This window comes from Ovis aries, chromosome 7, assembly GCF_016772045.2.
Source record: "Ovis aries strain OAR_USU_Benz2616 breed Rambouillet chromosome 7, ARS-UI_Ramb_v3.0, whole genome shotgun sequence".
Taxonomy (NCBI): Eukaryota; Metazoa; Chordata; class Mammalia; order Artiodactyla; family Bovidae; genus Ovis; species Ovis aries.
Window position 1 is genome coordinate 19865540 of NC_056060.1, and position 14741 is coordinate 19880280.

At 40.5% G+C, this 14741-nt stretch overlaps 1 protein-coding gene across 15 annotated transcripts in view; it reads left to right on the top strand.

Annotated features, from left to right (window-relative positions):
• The window catches only part of NEO1 (neogenin 1), a 235864-nt gene that overhangs the window by 152513 nt on the left and 68610 nt on the right, over window positions 1–14741 (top strand). For 9 of the 15 annotated variants that reach the window (XM_027971564.2, XM_027971570.2, XM_027971572.2 and 6 more), the window contains exon 8: window positions 11769–11988. In XM_027971564.2, the coding sequence (XP_027827365.1) occupies window positions 11769–11988 (220 nt within the window). The remainder of the gene's footprint in view (window positions 1–11768; window positions 11989–14741) is intronic. The other 6 variants (XM_015096853.3, XM_027971571.2, XM_027971568.2 and 3 more) reach the window with 1 other exon arrangement.

Here is a 14741-nt window from a genome sequence, read left to right on the forward strand (position 1 = left end):
TCTGAAAATATGCAAGACAATAATCCCTAAGAGATGACACCCAGCTTTCTTCCTGGAAGCACTTTCCAGGCTGGAGTACGGGGTTAGGAAGGGGGAGCAGAGAGCTTAGCAGTCTCAGAGAGCTAAGGAGACAGAGATGAGAGTTTAGGGCTAGAATGATAGTGGACTTTGTGGGACAGGCTGCTAGAGAGAAGAGAGATGTGCAAAGAAGCTCAGGAAAGCTGTACAGGGTCCCCCTTGAGTCTTCTGCTAAACACCAAGCTGCACAAAACAGACCAAATTCTCCATGGTCCAGGCAAAGAACGCCTACTAAGGAAAGAATAGTTACTGGGAATAAAACTACCATATGACCCCAGCAATCCCACTACTGGGCACATACCCTGAGAAAACCGTAATTGAAAAAGATACATGTACCCTGATGTTCATTGCAGCACTATTTATGGTAGCCAGGATGTGGAAACAGGCTAGATGTTCACTGACAGGTGAATGGATAAAGAAATTGTGGTACGTATAAACAATGGAATGTTACTCAGCCGTAAAAAAAGAACACATTTGAATCAGCTGTAGTGAGGTGGATGAACTAGAGCCTGTTATACAGAGTGAAGTAAGTCAGAAAGTGAAAAATATCATATATTAATGCATATATATGAAATCTAGAAAATGGTACTGATGAATCTATTTGCAGGGCCAGAAGTAGAGACTCAGATGTAGAGAACAGACGTTGGACACAGTGGGGGCAAGAGAGAATGGGATGAATTGAGAGAGTAGCGTTGAAATATATACTTTACCATATGTAAAATAAATAGCTAATGGGAAGTTGCTTTATAACACAGGGAGCTCAGCTTGGTGCTCTGTGACATCCTAGAGGGGTAGGATGGGGTAAGAGGTGAAAGGGAGGTTCAAGAGGGAGGGAACATATGTATACCTATGGCTGATTCATCTTGATATAAGTCAGAAACTAACAAAACTTTGTAAAGCAATTATCCTCCAATTAAAAATAATAATTTTTTTAAAAAAGAATAGCTACTGGAAAGCTGAAAAATTACTAGAGTATACACAGAGGTGAGAAATGTTCACATTCTATTCAACCAGAGTAGAGAGAGACCTCATAAAACCTTCCAGGCACTCAGCAGATACTATAAAAAGGCTGTATTTTAAGAATAGGGCAAATACAGCTCTAAATTCAAGGCCACTGTACAACCATACTAAAAGCTTAAAACACACCTTGATAGGAACAAGTTGGGTTAACTGCTGGCCAGAACAAAATTCAACACTCTACTTTAAAAAATGACAAACTTTAAACAAGCAGCAGGTAGCATACACGGTAGCTGACATATAATCAAAATTAGTAGACATGCCAAAAAGAAAATGTGAACCACAATTTGGAGAAAAGTCAATTGGTAGAAAACAAACCCAGAAATGGAAAACATGGTGAAATTAGCGGACAAGGAATTTAAAGCAGCTATTATAAATGTATTCAGATGTAAAGGAAAACATGAACATTGTGAGGGAACAAATGGTAATTCAGTAAAGAAATGGAAATGTATAAAAGAACTAAATGAAAATTTTATGGAAGAATATGACATCTGCACTAACCCTTGGAGGAGCAGAAGTTTGCAAGAATTAAGGAAAACCAATGATGCTTACAAGTATAAATTTATCTTTTCAACTGTCTTGTTGAACTATGCCCAAAGGCTGACATAAGTTAATACCAATATAATTACTATTAACGTAGCTCTACACAGATTTCAACCTGCCAATTCAGGAGACACAGGTCTGATCCCTAGATTGGGAAGATCCTGTTTTCCATTAAACTTTTTGTGCAAATATCCTGTTTTTCATTAAACTTTTGAGGGTAAAGTTTTTTAACTGCTGAGCTTTAGTGTAGAATAATTAGGTAGCCATGTGTTTTGTAACTGTTGCTGAGAACTCACCAGGTAGCAGTATTTGTAAGTGTTCTCTGCTTCAGTTTATCCAGAGAATGATCAGGATAAATCTTCAGATCTTCACATCGTCACTGCGATCTCCTTCAGAGTGATATTAAGCCTGCCTGGTTGCCAGCCTACTGGAACTTGTTGAGCCAGGGAGATAGGCAGTTCCAAACTTTTTAGTATGTGGTCTCAGTCCTTCTGATGGTCTCCTGTGAGCCCAGAGCCTCTTTGATTTGGTTTCTCCTGAATGTAAAGCTCCATTTTTATGGGTGAGTTGGAGATTTTATAGCTCCTAAGGCCTTTGCCCCCTATATCACCACTGTCTTCTGAAGTGCTGCCAGTTCCTCAGGGTCAGTTGGTTTGAGTCTTATCAGTCTGTCCCTCTGGAGGCACTTAGATTGACTTTGCTCCATTAATTAATTTACTTCTCTTTCCATTTTTGGTTTTGTTTTGTTTTTCATATATTTTGAGTGCAGATTGCACATATCCAAAGTGGTGTTTGTGTGTCTATTTCTTGTCCTATTTGTTATTGTTGTTTTTTAATAAAATAGTAGACACAAAGATGTATTCAACTCTCTGTCCTGAAACTGAAGCCAAAATAACCATCTTCTGTCAACTTTCAAATTTACAAACCTTTGGCTCGGCATTTTCACTTTTAGGAATTTATCTTACAGAAATGTTTATACATGTGCAGAAAGATATGTGTATAGGAAAGTTTACAGAAACATTATCTATAGGAGCCTTAAGTAATTAATTAACCAACATAAATGCAAACAATATAAAGAAATGAATAAAATTGTGATATATTTGTATTATAGAGTAATATGCAGCAATTGAGAATAATGAGGCCTCTTTATTATACTCACGGGAAGCTCTTAAAGACATATTATAACAGAGCAGATTGGAAAGTAACATGATTAGTATAATTTCATTCTCACAGTTATATGTACATGTAAGTGTATTATGAAAAGGAAAATTTTTGGAAGAACATGGACCAAAATAAGGGTGGTATTTTGGAGATAATGCAAAGTGAAACTTTTGATTCTTAAGATACTTTGTATATTTATGTATTATATACGTAACTTTTACAATAAGCTTATTCATTTTTATTTTTAAATAAAAAATGTGAAATAGATTATCTGCTAAAGCAGTTGAACCATGACTGGAGGTTTTCAGACAGGGGCTCTTGTAAAGGCTCTCTCTGCTCAAGAGTATCTCAGGTATCACTTGGGTATCATTTAGTTCAGGATTGCCTAAACGAGATCACTGTTTGCGGAAAAAGAGATTTCCTGATCAAATAAGAATAAGAAATGCTAGGTTAACAAACTGAAGAGCTTTCTTCCCTACAGAATTGCTGAGTCTTTAACGTGATAAGCACGACCAATCGCCACATCTTTCAAATACGATGATTTTCCTTTTCTATGGCATACTTGTTAACACTCCCCCAAAGAAGTGCTCTGGAACTGTGCTTTCGTTCACACTGCTGTTATGTTTGGAGCAATAAGCACCATGTAAATCTGACTCAGTTCTGTTCAGTGTTCACTGAATTCTGAATAATGCTGCTATGAATGTTCCTGGGAAATACAAATTAAGTTATTCCTTTACATATGGAAATGCGGGGCTGGCAAAACAGACATTTTCCCCAATACTTTCTTAACTTTGGACGGAGGTTCGGAAGATTTTTAAAGAAGTTCTAAACCTAATCTATTTTCAGAGAAAGATTATGAAAAAGGAACAAATTTTTAAAACAAATTTTTACAAAATGAAATTTCCAAAGAAAACTTAAACGTGCCTGCTGCAGATAGTTTGCTTGGCTGGTATAAGTGAGTGTCAGATTAAAATAACTGCATCCACTTAACTGAGAGCAACATGCGCAGTACTGAATTTAATGATCTGTACCTAGAAACAGTTAAGTGCATAGATCTATTGGTAAAGCTCATAATTGTAATCTACTAAAAGTGATACTTTGTCAAGGTCTAGAGCATCATTAAACTGGAGCCAACAACGATAGTGGAACTGGGCTTTCTTCCTCTTAATATGGTGTATTACATTGATTTCTGGGTATTAAACTAGTCTTCAGTTCCTGTGATAAATTCTACTTGACCCTGATTTATAAACCTCTTACTTCAGTTCAGTTCAGTTCTATTAAACTAGTCTTCAGTTCCTGTGATAAATTCTACTTGACCCTGATTTATAAACCTCTTACTTCAGTTCAGTTCAGTTCAGTTGCTCAGTCCTGTCTTTGCGACCCCATGAATTGCAGGATGCCAGGCCTCCCTGTCCATCACCAACTCCCGGAGTTCACTCAGACTCATGTCCATCGAGTCAGTGATGCCATCCAGGCATCTCATCCTCGGTCGTCCCCTTCTCCTCCTGCCCCTAATCCCTCCCAGCATCAGAGTCTTTTCCAATGAGTCAACTCTTCACATGAGGTGGCCAAAGTATTGGAGTTTCAGCTTTAGCATCTCTCCTTTGGGATGGACTGGTTGTATCTCCTTGCAGTCCAAGGGACTCTCAAGAGTCTTCTCCAACACCACAGTTCAAAAGCATCAATCCAACTTTCACATCCATACATGACCACTGGGAAAACCACAGCCTTGACTAGACTGACCTTTGTTGGCAAAGTAATGTCTGTGCTTTTGAACATGCTATCTAGGTTGGTCATAGCTTTCCTTCCAAGGAGTGAGTGTCTTTTAATTTCATGGCTGCATCACCATCTGCAGTGATTTTGGAGCCCAGAAAAAACCTCTTGCTATGTTCCCAAAAATGGGTTGCTAATATTTTGTATCTGTGATAATGAGGGATGTTGCTCTGTAGTTTTCTTTTCATGTGGTATCTTTGTCTGGCTTTTATATCAGAGTAATACTAACTTCACAGAATGAGTTGAAAGTGCTTCTGTTTCTGAAAGAGGGGTGAAGGATTAGTACCAAATCCTCTTAAATATTTGATAGCATTCACCAGCAAAATCATCTGGACTTGGGCTTTTCTCTGTGGGAAGATTATTATTTACTAACTAAATTTCTCAATTTGTTACATAACTCTGTCCAGATTTTGTGTTTCCTCTTGAGTAGCTTTGATAATTACTGTCTTTCTGGGAACATTTTTACTTCTTTAAGTTGTCTAATTTATTAACATAAATTTGTTCACAATCTCTCTCTCTCTAGTCCCTCAGTCGTGTCTGACACTGTGATCCCATGGACTGTAGCCCACCGGGCACTTCTGCCTATAGAATTCTCCAGGCAAGAATACAGGAGTGGGGAGCCATTCCCTTCTCCAGGGGATCTTCCCGACCCAGGAATTGAACCCGGGTCTCCTGCATTGCAGGCAGATTCTTTACTATCTGAGCCACCAGGGAAGCCACATATTCCCTTGTGATTTTTAGCACCTGAATGGTTGGTAGCATTATTCCCTCTTAATTTTTTATTTTGGTAATTTACATCACCGAAGGAAGATGGGTCATGGTGAAGAATTCTGACAAAACATGGTCCACTGGAAAAGAGAATGGCAAACTGCTTCAGCATTCTTGCCTTGAGAACCTCATCAACAGTACAAAGCGGCAAAAAGATACGCCACTGAAAGATGAACCCCACCCCAGGTTGATAGGTGTCCAATATGCTACTAGAGAAGAGCAGAGAAATAGCTCCAGAAGGAATGAAAGAGACTGGGCACCCATGGCGCTGCCCAGTTGTGGATGTGTCTGGTAGTAAAATTAAAGTACAATGCTGTAAAGAATAATATTATATAGGAACCTAGAATCTTAGGTCCATTAATCAGTGTAAATCGGAAGTGGTGAAACAGGAGATGGCAAGAGTGAAAATTGACATTTTAGGAATCAGTGAACAGGAACAGGCGAATTTAATTCAGATGACCACTGTATCTACTACTGTGGGCAAGAATCCCTTAGAAGAAATGGAGTAGACCTCAAACTAACAAGACAGTCCGAAATGCAGTACTTGGGTGCAGTCTCAAAAACGACGGGATGATCTCTGTTTGTTTCCAAGGCAAACCATTCAGTATCACAATAATCCAAGTCTATGCCCCAACCACTAATGCCAAAGAAGCTCAAGTTGAATGGTTCTACAAAGACCTACAAGATCTTCTAAACTAACAGCAAAAAAAAAAAAAAAAATTGTCCTTTTCATCATAAGGGACTGGAATGAAAAAGTAGGAAGTCAGGAGATACCTGGAATAACATGCACGTTTGGCTTAGAGTACAAAATGAAGCAGGACAGAGGGTAACTGAGTTTTGCCAAGAGAATACACTGGTCATAGCAAACACCCTCTGCCAATAACACAAGAGATGATTCTACACATGGACGTGACCAGATGATCAATACAGAAGTCAGATTGATTATATTCTCTGCAGCCAAAGATGGAGAAGCTCTGTGCAGTCAGCAAAAACTAGACCGGGAGCTGACTGTGGCTCAGATCATGAGATCCTTGTTGCAAAATTTAGACTTACACTGAAAAAGATAGAGAAAATCACTAGACCAATCAGGTATGACCTAAACACGATTATACAGTGGAAGTGACAAATAGATTTAAGGGATTAGATCTGATAGACAGAGTGCCTGAAGAACTATGGACAGAGTAACATTGTACAGGAGGCAGTGATCAAAATCACCCCCAAGAAAAAGAAATGCAACAAGGCAAAATGGTTGTCTGAAGAGGCCTTAAAAATAGCTGAGAAAAGAAGAGAAGCTAAAGGCAAAGCAGGAAAGGAAAGATATACCCATTTGAATGCAGAGTTCCAAAGAGTAGCAAGAGAGATAAAAAAAAGCCTTCCTCAGTGATCAATGCAAAGAAATAGAGGAAAATAATAGAATGGGAAAGACTAGAGGTCTCTTCAAGAAAATTAGAGATACCAAGGGTACCTTTCATGTAAAGATGGGTGCAATAAAGGACAGAAATGGTATGGACCTAACAGAAGCAGAAGATACTAAGAGGTGGCAAGAATACACAGAAGAACTATGCAAACCTGGACAACCATGATGGTGTGGTCACTCACCTAGAGCCAAACATCCTGGAGTGTAAGGCAAGTGCATCTTAAGCATTACTACAAAGTTAGTGGAGATCATGGCATTTCAGTTGAGCTGTTTCATATTCTAAAAGATTATGCTGTTAAATTGATGCACTCAGAATGCCAACAAATTTGGAAAACTCAGAAGTGGCCACAGGACTGGAAAAGATCAGTCTTCATTCCAATCCCAAAGAAGCTCAAGGCCAAAGAATGTTCAAACTATTGCACTGCTGCTGCTGCTAAGTCTCTTCAGTCATGTCCGACTCTGTGCGACCCCAGAGACGGCAGCCCACCAGGCTCCCCCGTCCCTGGGATTCTCCAGGCAAGAACACTGGAGTGGGTTGCCATTTCCTTCTCCGATGCATGAAAGTGAAAAGTGAAAGTGAAGTCACTCAGTCGTGTCCGACTCTTAGCGACCCCATGGACTGCAGCCCAGCAGGCTCCTCCATCCATGGGATCCTCCAGGCAAGAGCACTGGAGTGGGGTGCCACTGCCTTCTCCACAGCTGGACTCATTTCACATGCTAGTAAGGTAGTGCTCAGAATCCTTCAAGCTAAGCTTCAACAGTATGTGAACTGAGAACTTCCAGATGTACAAACTGGATTTAGAAAAGGCCGAGGAACCAGAGATCAAACTGCCAACATCCGTTGGATTATCATTAAAAAAGCAAGGAAATTCCAGAAAAACATCTGCTTCATTAACTATGCCAAAGCCTTTGACTGTGTGGATCACAACAGACTGTGGAATTTTCTTAGAGTTGGGAATACCAGACCACCTTTCCTGCCTCCTGAGAAGCCTGTATGCAGGTCAAGAAGCAGCGGTTAGAACCGGACATGGAATAACAAACTGGTGCAAAATTGAGAAAGGAGTACATCAAGGCTATATATTATCACCCTACTTATTTAACTTATATGCAGAGTATATCATGCGAAATGCTGAACTGGATGAATCACAAGCTGGTATCAAGATTACTGGGAGAAAAATCAATAACCTCAGATATCCAGATGACACCACCCTTATGGCAGAAACTGAAGAGGAACTAAAGAGCCTCTTGATGAGGGTGAAAGAGGAGAATGGAAAAGCTGGCTTAAAACTCAGCATTCAAAAAACTAAGATCATGGCATCTGGTCCTATCACTTCATGGCAGGGAAAAATGGAAACAGTGACAGACTTATTTTCTTGGGCTCCAAAATCACTATGGACAGTGACCAGCAGCCATGAAATTAAAAGATGCTTGCTCTTGGAAGAAAACCTGTGACAAACCTAGACAGCATATTAAAAAGCAGAGGTATCACTTTGCTGACAAAAGGTGTGTATCGTCAAGTCAAAGCTATGGTTTTCCCAGTAGTCATGTACAGATGTGAAAGCTGGACCATAAAGAGGGCTGAGCACTGAAGAATTGATGCTTTTTAACTGTGGTGTTGGAGAAGACTCTCGAGAGTCCCTTGGACAGCAGGGAGACCAGACCAGTCCATTCTAAAGGAAATCAGTCCTGAATATTCATTGGAAGGACTGATGCTGAAGCTGAAGCTCCAGGACTTTGGCCACCTAATGGGAAGAGCCAACTCATTGGAAAAGACCTTGGTGCTGGGGAAGATCGAAGGCAGGAGGAGAAGGGAGCAACAGAGGATGAGATGGTTGGATGGAATCACTGACTCAATGGACATGAGTTTGAGCAAGCTCCAGGAGTTGGTGATGGACAGGGAAGCCTGGCTTGATGCAGTCTGTGGGATTGCAGAGTCAGACACCACTAAACAACTGAACGACAACAACAACAACATCTTCCCTTGATTTATTAACCTTGTGTTTTTTTAAGAATGTGGATAAATTTTTCCATTTGTGTTGTGGTATAATTGACAAATTGGCTCCCCTGAGAGCTCAGTTAGTAAAGAATCCGCCTGCGGTGAAGGAGACCCGATTTGATTCTGAATCGAGAAGATCTGCTGGAAAAGGGATAGGCTACCCACTCCATTATTCTTGCGCTTCCCTGGTGGCTCAGCTGGTAAAGAGTCCGCCTGCAATGTGGGAAACCTGGGTTCGATCCCTGGGTTGGGAAGATCCCCTGGAGAAGGGAAAGGCTACCCACTCCAGTATTCTGGCCTGGAGAATTCCATGAACAGTCAGTGGGGTCACAAAGAGTCGGACACAACTGAGTGACTTTCACTTCACTTCAGTTGACAAATAAATGGTAATATATTTGAAGTGTGCAATATAATCATTTGATACATATACACTGCGAAAACGTTCCAACAGTTAAGTTAGGTAACACATGCTTTACCTCGTACGGTTACCTTTTTGTGTGTAAAAATGCTTAAGATCAATACTCTTCAGTAAGGTGAAAGCTTAGACAATTCACCTGAGACTTTTCTTCTGATAAAGACATCTTCATTTCCCTCTCAGCACTGCTTTAATTGCATGTCTTTGTTTTTAATATGTTGTATCTTCATTTCATTCAGTTTAAAAGTGTTGAATTTTTTTCTTTCTTGTGCTTTCTTCTTTAACTCATGGATTGCTTCATTTCCAAATATTTGAGTTTTCCCAGATTTCTTTGGATGCATATATTTTGGGGCTTTGTTGTTGTAAGTATATGCACTTGTAGTTGTTATCTTCAAAAAAGAAATATGTAAGTCAGTGATAATAGTGGGAGATTTCAATATCTTGCTCTCAAAAACTGATAACAATTAGCAAAAGTTAAAAAGAATATAGAGGACTTAAACGATCCTCTCAGTCAGCTCGGCCTAGCTAACGTTATAGACTGTCCACCCAATGACTACAGATACAGATTCTTTTCGAGCATATATGGGACAGTTGTCAGGATAATCCATATGTTGGGACACAAAACAAGTTTCAGTATCTTTTTAAAGACCGAAGCCATAAAAAGCACAACAGAATCAAATTAGATATCCACAGCAGGTCTGTTCTTTGTCTAGAGCTTGCTTTCCCTTGCTATCAAAGTGGTAAATCTCACAAAATCAGTGATTTTTCTCTTGTGACACCTAGTGCATATGCAGGCATTTGTCCTGGCCCTTTGCGTTGCCTTCATGGGATTTGCAGGCAGGGGGGAGCTGACAAAAAGAAGCAGGAGCCCCTGACCACTGCCGTTACCCTGAATGGCATGACCACGGCTAAAAACTCCTATTGAATAAATCCAGAGGTCTCTTAAGCTAAAAACTATGGTTGGTTTTAACACTCCACCACTTCCTATTCCTAGGAACAGTGATTTAGCCCTTTTAAATGTAGTCTCCATATATAATACAGAGATACAGTGATAGTACCTATTTCATAAGGTTGTAAAGACTAAATGAGTCCACATAAAGAATCCTGATAGCTTAGACGGTAAAGAATCCACCTGCAATGTAGGAGACCCGTGTTCGATCTCTGGGTCAGGAATATCCTCTGGAGAAGGGAATGGCAACCCACTCCAGTATTCTTGCCTGGAGAATTCCATGGACAGAGGCGCTTGGCGGGATACAGTCCATGGGGTGGCAAAGAGTCAGACATGACTGAGTGACTAACACTTTCATAGAGAGAGCCAGAGTGCCATGTAGAAAGTGCTCAATAAATGGTAGCTGTAGGGAGATTTTACATTGGTCTTCCTCTGTCCTTTCCCTTGGAGTATTTATTCTCACTGGCATATTCATTTAGACTACCTCAGTTTAAAAGATTCTCTTAGTTCACAGACGCTTTCAGGAGGTGGTTTTCCTACTATTTCATTGAAATGAGGTCCAGAATTTTCATATTTCCCTGTCTGCCTCTCTTCTTCTAACTTCCCCGTTAAAGTTATCACACATTTCCAATGAATTCCTTCATCTGAAAATTGTGAGATTACAATTAAAATTGTGTGATTAAACGTGTACTTCAAGGTGAAGGATATTTTAGGTGTATATTAGGAATGGACTTCTAAAATCAGAGTGTCCTGCAACAGAAGGGACATACAGACAAGCATTTGAACAGCAGAGCTCTGATTTGCCATCTGCTTCATCTGTCCCCTTGAGTCCCTGAAGTCTGCTAGCAGTTGTAATCTGTTACTTGGTAGTGAGGACTGTACCAAACAGATGGAACAATGTACTTTGTGTAAGCACAAAACAATATGTATTGTGTTTGTGTGGCTTTGGAATTTGTGATTCAAGATATTATACTGTTGTAATTAAATGAATTGATAAGATGGCAAATGAACTGTAACTTAGTGAATTGAGGAAGGTTATCAAACTTTGCTGGGTATTGCCAACCACAGAGAGCAGACTTTAATGTTAGATTTCACTTGAAGATGTGACTTTTGAACTCCTGCAGAGCTAGAGGCATACACAGCTCTGCAAGTGAGGTCACAATAGTCTGGGGCCCAAGGTAAGTGTAAGTAGGCTCAGCCATACTACACACATTGTTCAATATTTGATAAAGTGGGAAAAAATACTGAGGTTTTTTAATCACATATAAGACTTACACAAGCAAAAATTTGGCAGAGGTTGCATGCTGCTTTCAGAACTGGAGAAAATGCCCTGGGCGCTGGCGTGTGCCCCTGTGAGATGTCCTGTCCTCAGCTGCACCCTCCCTTGCCCTCACCCACAGCCATCACAGTGACCAGAAAGTCTGCTTGCTCTGCAGTGCTGTGTCTTGACTGGTGCCCATTAGTTTTCAGTAGTTACCCCTGGCCTGCATGGTAGCCTTCAGTTTAATGGCCTTTTTTATGTTCATTCATTTTATTTTATTTCCCATCGTGGTTTTGTTTATTTCTTTTTTTGTTTTTTGTTTTTTCTGTTCTCTTTTTTAAAACCGTCGTGGTTTGCCCTTCATATTCCCCAATATTTGCACATGACAAGATGTTGCCATCCCAACATTACCTCCCACTTCACTGACCAGTGCCACTACTGACCATCTAGCACCAGCCACAACTGGACCACTGCCTTCAGCTCCACGGGATGTCGTGGCCTCCCTGGTCTCTACCCGCTTCATCAAATTGACGTGGCGGACACCTGCATCAGATCCTCACGGGGACAACCTTACCTACTCTGTCTTCTACACCAAGGAGGGCATTGCTAGGTAAGTGCCTGTATGTCTGGAGCCAGTTGGTTGCATCTTGTCCTCCCAAGACCAGTTGTGCCCATCCTTCCTGACTCTCTGCTGTGCAGAATCTGTACCAGCTTTAAGTCCAGAAAATGTGGTCACAGAGATACGTCGTTTCTAGTCATAGGTCATGAGAAGTAAATCCCTAAACAGACAAAGGTCCTGGTATTCTTTCCTGCCTTTCTGAGATGACTTGGGGAGAGGGTAAATAAAGGTATTTAAGTAGAAATATTAAAATGTAACCAAGAATACCCTTTTCAATATGATTAGTCAAGTACAACCTATAGGCTATGTCTTACTTAGAACTTTCAGGTTCTAGAAATTAAGGGAGTTATATCTGCCTGCACCCTTAAGCAGTTGTGGGCTGCTGAGCTTAAGGGGTCTGCTTGATGACACAAGATTACTAAGTGACCCGTTTTCCTAAAACAGTATTTTCATTACATTCCTCTCCATCGCCACTTCTTTCAGGAACTCACATTGCCTCTCCATTGCTTTTGGAGATTTTCCAGAATCACAAGGCTACTACTTCACGGCACAGTCTACCTGTATTTTATCTATCCAACATTATTTTCCTTTAACCCTAGGTAACTCACTTTCTGATGAAACCAGTCTAATTCCTGTCACTCTGCAGCGTTTTTTTTCCCCCGTTTTCTCTTTGGTCACTTCCCCCTTTCCCGTTTCTCAACCACCACTATAAAATTCAGTCAATCTTTCTTGGCTCAGATTAAGCCCAATGGAGCCCTCATAAATCTTCCTGTCCTCCTTCAGCACATGTAGCCTTTCTCTTCTGTGTATATTTGTGCCACTGATACTGGCACTTAGTTATGATAGCACATGATCTGATACCGCCGTAGTTGTCACTCTTCTGTTATTTTATGTGTGTTCATGTTGTTTTCCCAGCCAGTCATCCGCTCTTCGGGAGGCCCCACACCACATGCTGACTGTATATTCTTAACATTGCTGAGTAGACCCCTTCATGGTGCTGTTACTTCACACCAGAATAAGAAAGCTGAAATACCTGTTTGGGTTAGGGCTCTGGCCCATGCAGTTAAGCTTGTATTTCTGCTAGGGTGCTTACATTTGATATATATTGTATTTAACACCAAACTGGCAAGTTCAGAAGGTATAGGTACCTTAGTCAAGTCAATGCCCCTTGGGTTGAGACTCTTGAGACATCTAAGTGAGTGACGTAATTTGAGTCAGATGGATTGCGCTGCTCACAGGGTAATGGAGTGTTCATCTGAACACTGCAGTGGATGTTTTGCAGTGACAGCGATAAGGAAACGTCCTGCTAGTCACAGAAAGGCAAGATATGACTACCAAACAGCACCTGTCTTGAAATGTTTCCAGTAGACTTTCAAATCCCATTGCAAAGTCCATGGGGTTTCACAGAAGGACAGAAGCTTTTCGTAATTGCTCAGAAGCAGTCTTACATACATGATAGGGTCTTTGCTTCTAGGAGAAGGCCTTGTTGTTCCTTCTACCAGGATTGCATTTCCTTTGCAAACAACTGTCTGGCTCCTTGTCCATCATCCTCAGAAGGTCTCTTCTAGGGTCTTCCATGACTACCCACCCAACATAGCCTCTTGGGCACTGTTACACCCTGGGGCACTTGGTGGCTTGTTCCCAAGCCAATTTTTAAATTTTCAGGAAATTTTGCAAACCCAATGATGACCCGGTAGCTCTAAGTTGGGCATGGGGGAGTATTTACAGTGACAAGTGCTACAAACCAGAGCCAGTTGTTAAACATTTTCTGGAACATCACTGTAACATACCACCATGTTTTGTTTTTTAGCTTTTATGTTTTTGTTTTTCTCCCAAAACATGTAACACTCAGAAATGTTCTCTTTTTATTAACGCATTCATTGCGTTTGTCTTGTTCAGTAGAGTATCACCATCACCTAGAACAGAGCCTGGCTTATCAGTAGCACTTAATAAATATTTGTTGAGTGAGTAATTTCAGACAGTGGAAAAATAATAATTATTCAAAAAATAATGTTGATAATTAACCCCCATTTAGTAGAAGGAATAAAAGTTATATCTTTGTCTGTGTATAACAATGTTATAAATGTATCAAAACATATTTTTAAAACTTGTTAAGTATATTAGAAAAAAGCATAGAAACCATTTCTATCAATTGGCAGGAGTAGGAGGACAAGACAATTATCAATATACATAAAGAGGATCCAATTTGTGTGTCTGTTGTTGGAAAGATGGAAAAGTAAGAAAGCTTTGGCCTAGAGTTTTTGGTCAGAATTAGTAAGAGATTATAATAAAGTGGAAGGAAGTTTGGAGCCAGGTGTTAAAATGCAAGTAAGAATCCGGACATGATCAATTAAGAAGGGACCATTTCAGACTGCTGAGCAAGTGTGCAGGTGGTTTTATTAAACAGCTTTTATTAGCAGTTCTTGGCAGGTTCTATACAAGATTAGAGAAGAGTGGGGGAGTCAGGGAGACAGATCAGCAGTAGTTAGGTTGATCTAAACATGTGGTGGGGCTTCTTCCCTGGTGGGAAGTCAGTAAAGAATCTGCCTACATTGCATGAAACCCGGATTCGATCACTGGGTTGAGAAGATCCCCTGGAAAAGGGAATAGCAACCCACTCTAGTATTATTGCCTGGAGAATTCCACAGACAGAGGAACCTGATGGGTTACAGTCCATGGGGTCGTGAAGAATTAAACATAACTGAGCAACTAAACACACACACACAAGCATGTGGTAGGCCTAG